This window comes from Cydia amplana, chromosome 18 (assembly GCF_948474715.1).
Source record: "Cydia amplana chromosome 18, ilCydAmpl1.1, whole genome shotgun sequence".
Taxonomy (NCBI): domain Eukaryota; kingdom Metazoa; phylum Arthropoda; class Insecta; order Lepidoptera; family Tortricidae; genus Cydia; species Cydia amplana.
Window position 1 is genome coordinate 5,578,990 of NC_086086.1, and position 13,116 is coordinate 5,592,105.

The following is a 13,116-nucleotide window of genomic DNA, read 5'->3' on the forward strand; positions in this document are numbered from 1 at the left end:
GGACATTACGGACAACCTTCTACAACATTGCTTCCTCGTGTGCCATTTAATTATTCTCCATTTTAGCTTTATAGGAAAAAAAACTTTTATCTACCGCTATTAATGACTTCTAAGGTCAACCCTACATTAGCGTCTTTTGATCGTCAGCGCTATGAAAATTGGCGTCGCGGCGCAGTTACGCCAACGTTGCTTCGAGCAGCAGCCATAGAGTTGTCTAGACGCCAACGCTCAGGAGACGCTGGGGGTGACTCTAAACGTAAAATGCAACTTTCCTGGCCGCTGTCATGTGAACAGAAAGTTCAATTAAAGCGTAAAGAAAAAAAGCATTTTAAGCATGTTCTTGTAAATTGATTTGATAACACTTTTGATTTGAAAATGTATTAACAGTGTACAATTATTAAATTGATTACTTCAGATTAATATTTAATCAAAATTGTAATGAGTTTAAATACTTTTTCAAGTTCTTCAATCTCAAAATCCAATTTTTCCTGAATCTTCCAAGTTTAATTTATCTTACCTTTAATCCTTCGTTTACAAATCGCTGGAATATCGAAATTCCATACGGCGACATTCTAAATAAAATTTTCCTATAAAAATCTTCTAATTACTTAAGAAATTCGATGATTCAGAATTTTTAACAAATATGTTCGTGGTATGATTTTCGAAAAATTATTATAAATAAGGACAGTTAAATACCTACCTAAAACTACAGATGTCGTGCATAATTGTTTTCCTCCGTATTGTTTTGGGAACGTTTGTATTTATCATGCTAATTCAGTCAACCTCAGTACTTTTTGTACCGACACTGACTGCAATAGCAAGACTCGTTCGTACGTTTCCGTGAAAATACGAAGGAAAATAATTATGCACTACGTCTCTAGATAGAAAAATTAATTGCAATACAACTAAATTTTGACTTTCTTCAAGTCAAATTTGTATTCAAAGAAATTAAAACTACATGTCCTAAATAAATTAAAGCTGTATATGATTTATTTTCAGGCAATTCCTTCAACATATTATTAGTTACATAAAACGTACATCATTGAACATATATATGTTCATATTCAATTATCAAATACTGTTTTCTTGCTTCCTTAAGTAGTTCTTACAATTACGTATTTTATAACAATCTTCTAACGGTTTGAATAATATCTAATGTTAATTAAGTCTATATTAACAACTTTAAATTTTCACATGAGTGGAGCTTTTACCTCTCGGAAACGATATTTACTTGACGTTATTTTCATTAACGAAATAAAGTTAAATAGGTATTATAGGTATTATACAAGGTGCTTCCTGTAACAGGAGCAATAAATTAAACTGTAGGCTGTACTGCTCAAACTGACCAACATTTGTTCAGCAACTTTTAAAAATTATGAATCCTTTAGACTTCCTCTTTTTCATACAAAATAAATATTGCCTACAATGTACGCTGACATCAGTGTGTTTGACGTTGCTTGTCACGCTTTAAACATAACAAAATTTGCAATACATTGTATCTTAGAATAAACTTTAATTTTATTTATTTTTTATTTTCAAAAGTTGCTGAACAAATGTTGGTCAGTTTAAGGAGTACAGCCTACAGTTTAATTTATTGCTCCTGTTACAGGAAGCACTGTATATGAATATTGTTCAAACATATTTAAACCACTCTTTTGTTATAGACGCGGTTTTGTTTCTTGACCTGACAAAATTATAATTTATAAAACAACACTTTAATGAAATTTGCAACTGGAACACAATAAAATACAATAATTTGTAGTCATTAATCATTACAATTTTCAATATAAACGAATTTAATTTCAAAATTAACGAATCCCGCAATGGAAGCCGAAGAAGAAGCTCCGTCCTTTTCTAACGTATCGGTTAAGCCGATCATCTGCAAGCCATAGAAGAGAGCAGATAGGTGACTGCCGCGCAACTCAGCTGCGCAGTGAGGTAGGACGACGCCCGGTTGCTCGTTTGCATGGCGGCAGGGTGCTCACCTGTCAGAAAAAAAGAACATGAGTAAAAGCTGATCATGACACATCTGTAATCGCTCACTGCTGCTTTCATTAACAGCTTTCTGACCTGCTAGCATGAGTTGCCTTCTCGCGCGCGACTCCATACATCTAGCGCGACTTCAAGTATGGACTCGCGCGCGAGAACGCAACTTATGCTAGACCGCCTGGTGGTACTCGTTTCAGTCTACCCCGGTAAGAGCCTGATACTCCAGTCCAAATCTACCATCCTGTCTGAATTTGTTCATAGTTTAAATTAGAATTTTAGATTTTAATAAATTTTAGTCTATTTTACTATTGCACAGTGCGATTTGCCTCTGTTGGATGCGCGTTGTTAGACACAGACACGCACGTGTTTATTTTCCCGAGTCGATTAGTATCGCTTTAGTCTTCAACAATTTGCAGGCAAGAACCTGCTCCTCCAAAAGTCTAAAGACCGAATCTAACATAGGTAAGGAAGTACGAGTGCCTCCCGACTGACCAATGGTCCCCTGCCTCCCTTTACTCTATCTTTGTGTCATAACACTTCAATTTCAATATCCATGTGTCAGAGTTTGCTACAGAAGCTACAGAGCCTAGTTGAGACTCACCATTGAGCACGTGCACGGACACGGAGGCCGGGTGCGCGTTGTTGGGCACGCACGTGTAGTTCCCCGAGTCGGTCAGGGCCGCTTTGGTCACCAGCAGCTTGCTGGTGGTTCCGCCTTCCGTCTTCTCTGTCTCGAGGCTGATGCCGCCGCGGGGCGAGTCGAAGTCGACCACGGAGTTGCCGTGGTACCTGTGATGTTCGGTTGGGTTAATATATGGGGCATTATCTATGAAAAGGGACCTTGTTGTCGATGGCGCTTACGCCGCACAACGTCGCGCGGCATTGTATTGATATCGGATCATCGTTAATAATGGCGTAAGCGCAATAGACAATAAGGTCCCTTTTCATAAATAACGTCATATTACATCTACATAGCTCGCCCGTATTCACTACTTTCTTAGGCCGAAGCTTAAGATTTTGGCTGCCACGACCACCACGCGAATGCGTTTAGCAGTAAGCAACGGACATATTCGCTAACGTCTGCGTAACTTACTTTCTATAGGTAAATCTCGTTCGCACTAATATGCGAGTACGAGCGAGATGCATAATGTATAGCACACGCTAGCGAATATGTCAGTGTCAAACTGGTGGTGGTAGCCGTACTTACCTACCCAGACGATGACTTATAAATGGCAATTGATTATAATGTATAAATAAATTATTCCGTACCAATTATTTTAATTTTGCAAGTAAAACCCAAATGATTTATTTAGGTGCCTCACATTGATAATTTATCCAGGACTTACTGTGTAGGCGTAGCTAAAAACAACTAAAACGTAGATTTCGTTAGATACAATAACAATAACATTGTATCTATTTTACTTTGCTTGAACTTTGACATTCAATACAATAAAGACAGATACTTAACCTAAATAAATTATGAAATGAGCTGGAAAAGGTTTATACGTATCTTGAAATATCCAGTTTTATGTCTATAAGTAAATGTATTCCACATAGATTCCCTAACTTTGTTGTGAAAAGAAACATTCAATCCATTTCATCACTCATAATACGATGGAACTAAAATACTGGTATTATTCTAAGTAGAGAATTCTATTCTCAATATTACATAAATCCTACCAGCAAGGTCAACGCAAACACATCAAGTGTCTGAATCTAAAATCGACACCCGATAAGTCCCTCCATCCCTCTGCACGTTACGCAACCATAAAAATCCACTGTTCAAACGAGAAACGACGTTAACCACACAATGTTAGGATATATTTTCCTTGAACAGTTACAAATGATATCTTACCAGAGCACGGACGCGCTCGACGGTGGCGAAGAGTGCACGTTCACAGAACAAGTCAGAGATATTGTGCTTCCTTTCTTCACATACACGTCCTGAGAACCCCAGATGGAAGCTGCGGCCGCTGCAACAAGCGAAAACAAACCTTATTCCTCAGAAGTCTAAGTCTAATTTAGCATAATAAGTAATGACACAGAGTAATGCTGCAACGTAAAATGCACTTTATGACCCACAAAATTAGGTGGCGTTTGGTCTAATCTACAAACGCTTTGCAGGCGTTCGAGTTGAAATCTCTGTTCCAGATTTTGTATGTAGGGTTGCCACGGTTATGAAGCTTCATGTGAATAGATTGGTTATGAGATTCAGACTTAAGCTACTAGTAAAGAGAGATAGTGTGTACATATGTGTTAACATATACTTTCTACATATTGGAGTTTACTAAACAGTTTTCTGACTCAATTACAGAGAAAGTAATATTTTTCGTATAATTAAATTTAGTTTATAAACCGCATATTATCGTGATAAGCGAATGGTTTTGATTTTGTTAGAATTTTCTTATGAGAGACAATACCTATAAGTACATAGGTGGCTATGTAGGCATTGTATAGGTTGTGGCCGCACATTTGCTGCAAAGATTGGCTACATCAGTCACCTGAGAGCGCACCAGCGACGCTCTCAGCAGTAGAAAGCAGTCGCTGTGGCCGAAAACGGCTAGGAGGAGATGATGATGTAGGTTGTATAGGCATTTGTTAGCAAAAGTAGGTATTTAAAAAGATATATATTTTACTGCGGTTTCTAAACTAAAAAACCCTTATCTTGTGGTTATAATTTTCATTCCCATTAAAATCAGAGTATAAAAAGAATAAGCTAGAGTAGAATAGCCATTTGATTATAGATACCAGTCATAAATTTTGTTAATGTTCGAAATGTCTGAAATACAAAATACGAATGCACTAAAATATGGTGCGTCGAAGTTTCAACTGTTGCTTAAGAACGTTTTGCCCGAAATGTTTTCAACAGTTTCCCAACAGCAGGAACGTTGCAGTTGATAAATAGTACCACGCAAGCAACTCTCGAGCAAGTTTGCGGATAATTCGCGGTTATACGGGTTTAAATGCAGCTTCACTCAATTAAAGTTGGTAACAAGTAACCTTCAATTTCACCAAATATATGTGATAATCGTAGGAATCTTAGTGTTTCTGAGTCGAGTTATTCAACATTCAACCGTCGTAAGGTACATTCTGGGGGGCGAATCCATTATTTTTGTCAGTTCTTCATATTTTCACTGTTTTTATATCCTCTTCAACTTTCAAAAAATTTGTCTTTCACCATTTTTATACAAGAATAACATATTTTATGAATAAAATTGGAGGCCGATTTCTAATTAGTAGTAGTAGTAGTAGTAAGTTCTTTATTGTACAAAAAGACAAAGACATTAAAAATAACTTAAAATTAGTTAGAAAGGCGAACTTATCCGAAAAAAACCTATCCCTAAAATTATTCTTAAGATTTGTTTACTTTAATTGAAATAGATAATTAATTTGAATCTATCTAGTTATGACATTTATCATGATTATTATAGTAAGTTTAAGTAAGCCCTGATAAAAATCCTGACTGTTTTTCTTTCTGTATTAGTTTATCTCTATTTCAGAAAAAATACGTGCGCTTGCAAGTTTTTGGATCGACTAAGAATCTTTTCGGATATTTTTATTGGTTGGCTGTAAGAAGTACGATTTTATATTCATAAGCCGTGTTGCTCTGATCTGAATGCTGATTAGGAGGCTCAAATGCTGTAGGATATTGATATACTTTGAAATTTTGATTAATTTATGCATGACAGAGGTTGAGACGGACACATAATTTACAAAGCACGTGCGTCCCATGTGGTTCCCGCTGATTGTAACATGACATGTGCTTAGAACTGCTACTCTGTACCAAAGAGAAAATAGATGGCATAGAGGGGTCCTGTCATAGTAAATTTTGTAGTCACAGTAAATTTACTGCCATCTATCGACTCAGGCCTAAAACTCAAATATATAATATTATATGGATAAATGGTTTGATTAATTTTATATCATTTCGACCCATATTATTTCACTGATACCTATGTGTTAAAATTGTTAAATATCAAACGGTGTCATCAACGCCATCTATCCGAGCATAGGCCAAAGGTGTGTGCGCCATCTATCCGAGAACTACTTTTTCTTCATTTTCGAGGCACGTTTTTTCCTTTAGACTTTATTCATCTTATACGGAGTTACATATTTATGTCTTTGTCTGTACCCTAACCATGAGTTTGACGCAGCCATATTCGATAGCAGCTACGAGTACGTAAAATCATCGTTTTTATACCTTTAAAGGTACTCATTATTTTGTTAAACGATTTTTATTATACATAAGTCCCTTGCATAAAGATGTTGACTCGGACCTTTAGTTCTAAAAATAAAGCAGTGCGCACAGTAAAGTTCGCCACCCAATCCTATAGCTCCTTAGATAATTTACCTATTAAATAGTTAATAATTCATAAGATGGCTTACGACTATCACACATTGGCAATATTATACTAGAATACAAAGTCTACGTAAATGTTTGATAATTATAAATAGGTATATCATTATACAGTATGAGTAAGAGCAGCAAAACTCATTTAATTATTTAATATTATCGCGTAATAAATAAAATATTTAAAACGGTTTCCTAATGGCTGTTATTTTTCTCTACTTGAGAAACAGGTTTTTCCTAGTTCAGGTAGAAGTAATTAAAAAGCCGTACTTTAAAAGATATTCTTAACGTATAAATGTATGGCTATGTTTTTGTGAATAAAGATTTATTATTATTATTTAGACGGTTATGCGTGGTGGGGTTTTCATAATGGAGGCTGTGAGAGGTGTATCTACATAGGCATTGTTTGCTTTGCACTCAGTGCCCGTACCATGAGTCACTGACAGTGTCAAAACTGACATATACGCTATCGAGAACGTAATTTACTTTCTTAACATCTCGTTCGCACTAATATGCGAGTATGAGCGAGATGTATAGAAAGTAAATTACGTTCTCGATGGCGTTTATGTCAGTGCCAAGCTGATGGTAGCCGTACAGAAGCCGAGAGTTTACATTAGTATAATGAGCTCATACTAACGCCATTATGGAGACACGCTAGAGTTAGTTAATGTTGTTTCAATATGAAACGCAATATTATAGAGATGCGCACTGCATTTCAATCTACTTCTGCTTGATTAATATACGTGTGCGGATCTATGAACGTCACACTTACCTTTTCGACGCCGTGTCAAACACAAAAGCTGTCACGCTGACGCCACGTCACCGAAGTGTCAAAACTGAAATTGAACTTTATGCATATGCACGTAGGTCTATGTTGCTCTGTGGTCTGTGACCGATTTATCGGTCTTTGGCGTTGAACCTACGGTGCGGCGTCCAAAAGGTTAAGCCGGCTGCCATTAGCTGGCTGTCATCGTGGTTGCCACGTTCTGCCATGTAAGTAACTACATATTTAAAATAACATACTATACTTAGTTCTTTACTTAAATTCTTGATTATCTTAAGTAAGATTTTTACCTAGACGATAAAGGTGCAACCATCCAATCATAATGGGCCGATTTAACTTTAGGTCTGGTAGAGGAAAGGAAATATTATTAATTAATTAACAACGCACTATTTTCAGTATTTTCTAAGAAATAATCTGTTCTTAGCTAAATCAAAAACACTGCCATCTGTTATGTATTTTGTTATCGACTTCAAACAGGTTTATATTGTGTAAGTAAATTATTTATATTTTGTAAGGCTATGCGTATCTACTAACCAATCAATATATTAACACCACCCACAATACCCATATACATGAGAAATTATTGTACTTTTTCAGTCGGACCACGCAAAATGTTCATGCCAAGTACTATTCCTATAGGATATGTTAACAAAAATAACATAACATTTAAGTTTTGCTTATCATACTAATGTTACGAATTCACCAAGGGACTAAAGTGACCCGCGACTTATCAGTATCGATTTCATTATAGACACTATACTCATGAGAAGTGAAACTTTGTATGAAAGTTTTTCTTACATACACCAAGTGACCTATTTTTATTGTCCTAGAGTACACGCCGTCAGACGCAATTTCACATGACGTCACCATTAACACGTGACACGGGGCTTTGTCCCCTGGTCTATTTAAGGGCTAATGAGACAAGATGAAAACTCAAACTGATTTTCTTGCTCGGAAATATTGCAAAAACACGATGTTGCTGTCAGCACAGAATAAATAACAGTACTAAGTACAGAAGACTCACTCTCTAACAAAACGCGTCTGTTACGATCAGCACAGATATGGCCGCTATAGGTGGCGACAGCACCACGCGCGGCTTATGGCTTTCCCCAAAATTGGGGCCGAACGGATGTACTTTTAGCTACCTGTAGCAAAGCGACGAAATCGCGGAGTGAGACACGCCTGCTGTCAGGCCTGTCAGTCTTACTTTGAGTGCACCGTTCAACTGATGCGGTCGCTGAATCAACCTTTGCTAGGCAACCGACATTGTTTTCATGCAGTATGCGACTCACGGCCTGATTCGAACGATTTTGTTTGAAGAAACGTCATTTTTGACACTGACTTATCCGATCCATATCGTATCTTTAGAATTTTTTTGACTTATCATAAAGTTCTAATCTGGCCGTCAGCGTCAGTATGATTGCACTATAACAACATTTAAGTATGTGTTTGTTGGATATCCTTTGATAGTTTAGAACTTCAGATTATCATACAAATCTGTTTTCCAATGTACCTATCTTTAGCAGGACTTTTTGTTTATAGTGTAGTAAAAGTATTTTGTTTAAAGTTTGTGATAGGCAGATGCGCGTATCTACACGTAGGTCACGTAGTATACGTATGTACACGTAAACCACGTAGTGGATGCTAAGCGAATTAATAAACAGATAAAACACCTCTCCATCCGATAAGGGTTTTCCTCTTCAAGACACATAGGTTAACAATATATATAGTTGATTATTAGAATTCCTAGGGAGATTGGTGGTGACTTGTATAGTGACATGAGATAAACTATAACACAGTAACCTGAGTTTGGTGTCTACTTCCCTCCCGGCACTCTGCCTATTTCACGGTAATCTAAAACATTTATAATCAGCCTATTTTCTGTTTAGATCCTATTCAGTACCTATACTTATTGTGTTGAAAACAAAGTGCAGAGTTGAGGTCATACTCACAACTAAAGCAGTAAGAAGCGAAAATAAACCATTGCAAAGAAATAAAGCGTAAAAAATATAAATAAAATAGGTTTCTAGAGAGATACCTGAGGAGCGGGACGGGGCCTCGGTCGCCGGGGTTAAGGACTCATCTGCAATGCACAAGACAAGAGATCAGGAAGGGAGGGAATACAAAGTGACGCTGACGACCATAATAGGGGAGTGAAAGAGACAGACGGGATATTAGATTAGTGAGGTTAAAATGCAAAGCGTGCTCATGGTAATAATAAATGTGCAATTAAATTGTCGTGAGAGCCTCTGGGTTAGATTCGGCACCGTGCACGCCTCCCAGATGTCTGGAATACCTTCTATTTTTTGTACAGACAAAAAAATGAAATAAAATGATGATGTGTAAAATATTAAGGAAAAATTCACAGTAAAATGTCAGATTAATTTTAATCTAATTTCCACAGTTTTTTGGATTTTAATTTGATGATCGGTCGATGTTTTATTTTATTAATGATTTTGCTTACAAAAAGCAGAACAAGAGCTACTTGGCGAGTCAATTTTATAATTTGAATAATGCTTATTCTTATTTATTGAATAAAACAAACGTAAGAAATGTAAAAACATATATTTAATTTTGAAGGACATATTTTACTGAAGGATTTGATAAAGTATAACACTAAATATGTATTTTTTAATGGAGTAATTGAATATTTTTGCCGTTAAGTGAATTCAAAGAGTGTCATATGTTAAAAATGCACCATGTGAGGCATATGTGTTGTGTGTGCTATTATGTCATTATATTTGCGATGAAATACACCTATGTGCAATTTATTCCATTTTGTAGAAATTCCACATCCACATCAAACGATTTTAGCAAGCAAAGCTTTCAAAAATCACCACTTAAAAAATATCTGGCAGAAACAAATTGCAGACATAAAGTAAGATATTTTGTGGGAAAATATTCAGAACGGATTGTATACATTTTTCAGGTATAACAAGCTGGGTAATTGAGCGAAACGCAACATGATGCCTGACGAATGGTAGTATCAAAAACGCGCAACAGCACAGACTTCGGAATAAGTTTGTTGATTTTTTTAAATATATTTTATTACAAGCGAAATGGGTTTTATTATTGTAATTGGAATGAAGACTATGATGTATGTTTGAAATGGAACCCCGTGTGATATAATAAGTAGGTACACGTTATTGCGCCTGCTTCTCAAAATCGATTTAAATAACCTCGCACCTATTTACATAAATGGCGTTTTATTCCCAACGTTTAATAAGTTTAAAATCGTGACATCATTCAGGATTATTATCCTTATCAAGAGAACTTCAGGGGGGCGGAACTTCAAGTCATCAGACAGCCGCGCAGTAGGTACAGTCACATGTTTTAATTTATGACCCATTTTTGTACCTTGTCACAGTGACAATATTTTTATTTTATTTATTTATTATTTATTTGTTATTATTAATACATGAATACTTATAATCTAATACAGTTCCCTGCAAAACTGTTTGCACAGTTTGACTGCAGGCGCGAGTCTCTGTTGTAAGTACTTACATAATCAACGTAATTAACATATTAAAAATTAAAACTAACATCGTAGCTATAACTAACTTCACTTGAGTGACATTTGCAGGCACAGGCATACAATTGTCACCCAAGTGTTTTCAGTAAGTGCAGCATTAGTGCTGTTTTAAATTTAATTTTATTGGGCTCGAGCCTGATATTTTCAGGCAGACTATTTAAAAAATACGGCAACCTTTTTCTTAATGTTCTGTCTCCATAATAGTTAGTAACGCGGGGTATTTCATATTTTTGCACAGCCACTGATCTTGTATTATGTTTATGTTCTAATCGTGTCGAGATTAGGGCTCGCGGTCGTGTCCGTGTTTCGTGTACACGTGTTCGGTACCCGTTTCCGAACTACACGTACACGGTTTTCTGACCCGTTCTACACGTGTAGTCGGGTACCCGTGTAATTAAGATCCGTGTACCCGTGTACCCGTGTACACGGTGAACGGAACATAAATACACGCGGGCCTAACCCGTCTTGGCGTGTAGCGGAGATTGAAGTAATGTATAGAGCTTTAAATAAAACAAAGATTCAGAATCAGGAGCTCCGACTGGAATCGAATCCGATCAGTTTTATCGGATTTTCAATGTTATTGATATGTATTATACTAATTTAATTAATTTTGTATTGCCTTTGTCATCATTTAAGATATGGGGATATTCATAAATTACGTCATTTAAAATTGAGGGGGGGGGGGGTCTGGACATCGGATGATGTAGAAGGAAACGGGGTCATTCGAAGCATGATTTTTGGATGATTTTAGGGGGAGGGGGGTCAAAAAACGTCAAAAATCGATGACGTAATTTATGAACAGCCCCTATACAAAATAACTCGTTATTCAAGTAATAATTAGGTAGCTACACAAAAAACATGTACTTACGGTTTAGTTCTTTATCGTCGTAGACGTAGAATAACATGCATAGATAAAATAAATACCATACCGTACGTGATGAGATACTTTATAAATCTTAGGCACAGATGTTATTCATTTCTTGCTGTCTTTGTCATTAGCAAAATGCTCTTTAGTGCCGCGTTGCAACAAAACAATGAGATAATTCTACCTGAATGATTAGTTGTTGTATTTTTTGCAGACGTGTTAAGCTTGTTACAAAGAGATAACACCAAAAGCACCAATTCATATTGTAAAAACAACACGGTATATTGAATGAAACACCTGCACTTTGTTTATTGCATACCATATGGCCATTTTAAATACTTAATCCCTTTTTGTGATGAACTGTATGTATGAATTCTTGTACATTTTCTTCACGCTATTCAATATTTAGATAAAACAACACAGTTTATTTATCAGCACGATTGTAAATACACTGGAGCGGCGGCGAATTGATCGATCACGCTAATCGATGTAAGAGGGCTTTTAGGTTACCTAGTACCTACTTATGTTTGTAAAAAGGTCAGAGATGTGTGCTTATTGCCTTATCTATCTTACGGTGCACAAGCATGGTTCTTCACAAAGGACATAATAAAAACAAAAATACGTTCATATCAGCGAGCTATTGAACGAAGTAACCTGGGCATTAAGCTCAGTGACAGATGTAATAGCGAAAACATTCGCGAGAAAACTAAATTAATAGACGCAGGACAACACGCTCTACAGCTGAAATGAACATGGGCGAGACACGTAGCTCGCATCACAGACAGAAAAGGGACAAAACGGGTAACTGAATGGGCGGGCCCTATCGGGAAAAAAAGAGGCAAAGGGAGACCCAAAGACCGCTGGATTGACGAAATCCAAAGAATTGCTGGTAGAGACTGGAAGCTTAAAGCACAAGACAGAATAAAAAGGAAACAAATGGAGGAGGCCTTTACCCAAAGCGGGGCCATGTAAAGGAAAAAACGACTAAATGTAAATTTGCATGGAAATCAATGGCTATATTATTAGTATTATTATACGTATGTCTCGGGTCTTGATAGTATTATTATACTGGTTTGTTCAAGCATCAGAATTGCCCACCCTCGCGCTACAAAGGAAAATAATGACATATCCGTTCGTGGTAGTTTCAGTAAGCATAACTAGCTACTTTTGTATTAGATTATCATTTAGGTTTACTTTTATTATCAAAAAACTACAATGAAGAAAACGAGCTATCAATGAAATCAACGGATACTAAGATACCTATTGTTAATTTTAATATTATTTAGAGTAAAGCTAAAAATATGAATTATTGAGGTAAAACTGCAAAGTAATCGAATTTTCCAATTCAATCGTATGTCTTCAAGCACGAATCTCCCCAACACGAGAGTGAAGGGTCGAACCCGCGGGTAAATAAGATCCGTGTACACGGGTACCCGTGTACACGGGTACACGAAATACACGGGTACACGGGTAAACGTTTCAGAATCCGGGCGGGTTCGTGTAGTTCGGGTTCTTAATACCGCCGGGCTTAAGAACACGGGTACCCGTGTCAGCGTGTAACACGTGTATCGGGAGCTCTAGTCGAGATATGCACC

At 36.7% G+C, this 13,116-nt stretch overlaps 1 protein-coding gene across 1 annotated transcript in view; it reads right to left on the reverse strand.

Moving 5' to 3' along the window:
• Positions 1–1,799: 1,799 nt before the first annotated feature.
• LOC134656407 (protein sidekick-1-like) overlaps positions 1,800–13,116 on the reverse strand; it is a 269,487-nt gene continuing 258,170 nt past the window's right edge. Inside the window, exons 5-7 of the mRNA XM_063511934.1 lie at positions 3,845–3,962; positions 2,591–2,778; positions 1,800–1,985 (exon numbers count right to left, since the gene is read on the reverse strand). Coding sequence (XP_063368004.1) covers positions 1,876–1,985; positions 2,591–2,778; positions 3,845–3,962 — 416 coding nt within the window. The 3' untranslated portion in view covers positions 1,800–1,875. The remainder of the gene's footprint in view (positions 1,986–2,590; positions 2,779–3,844; positions 3,963–13,116) is intronic.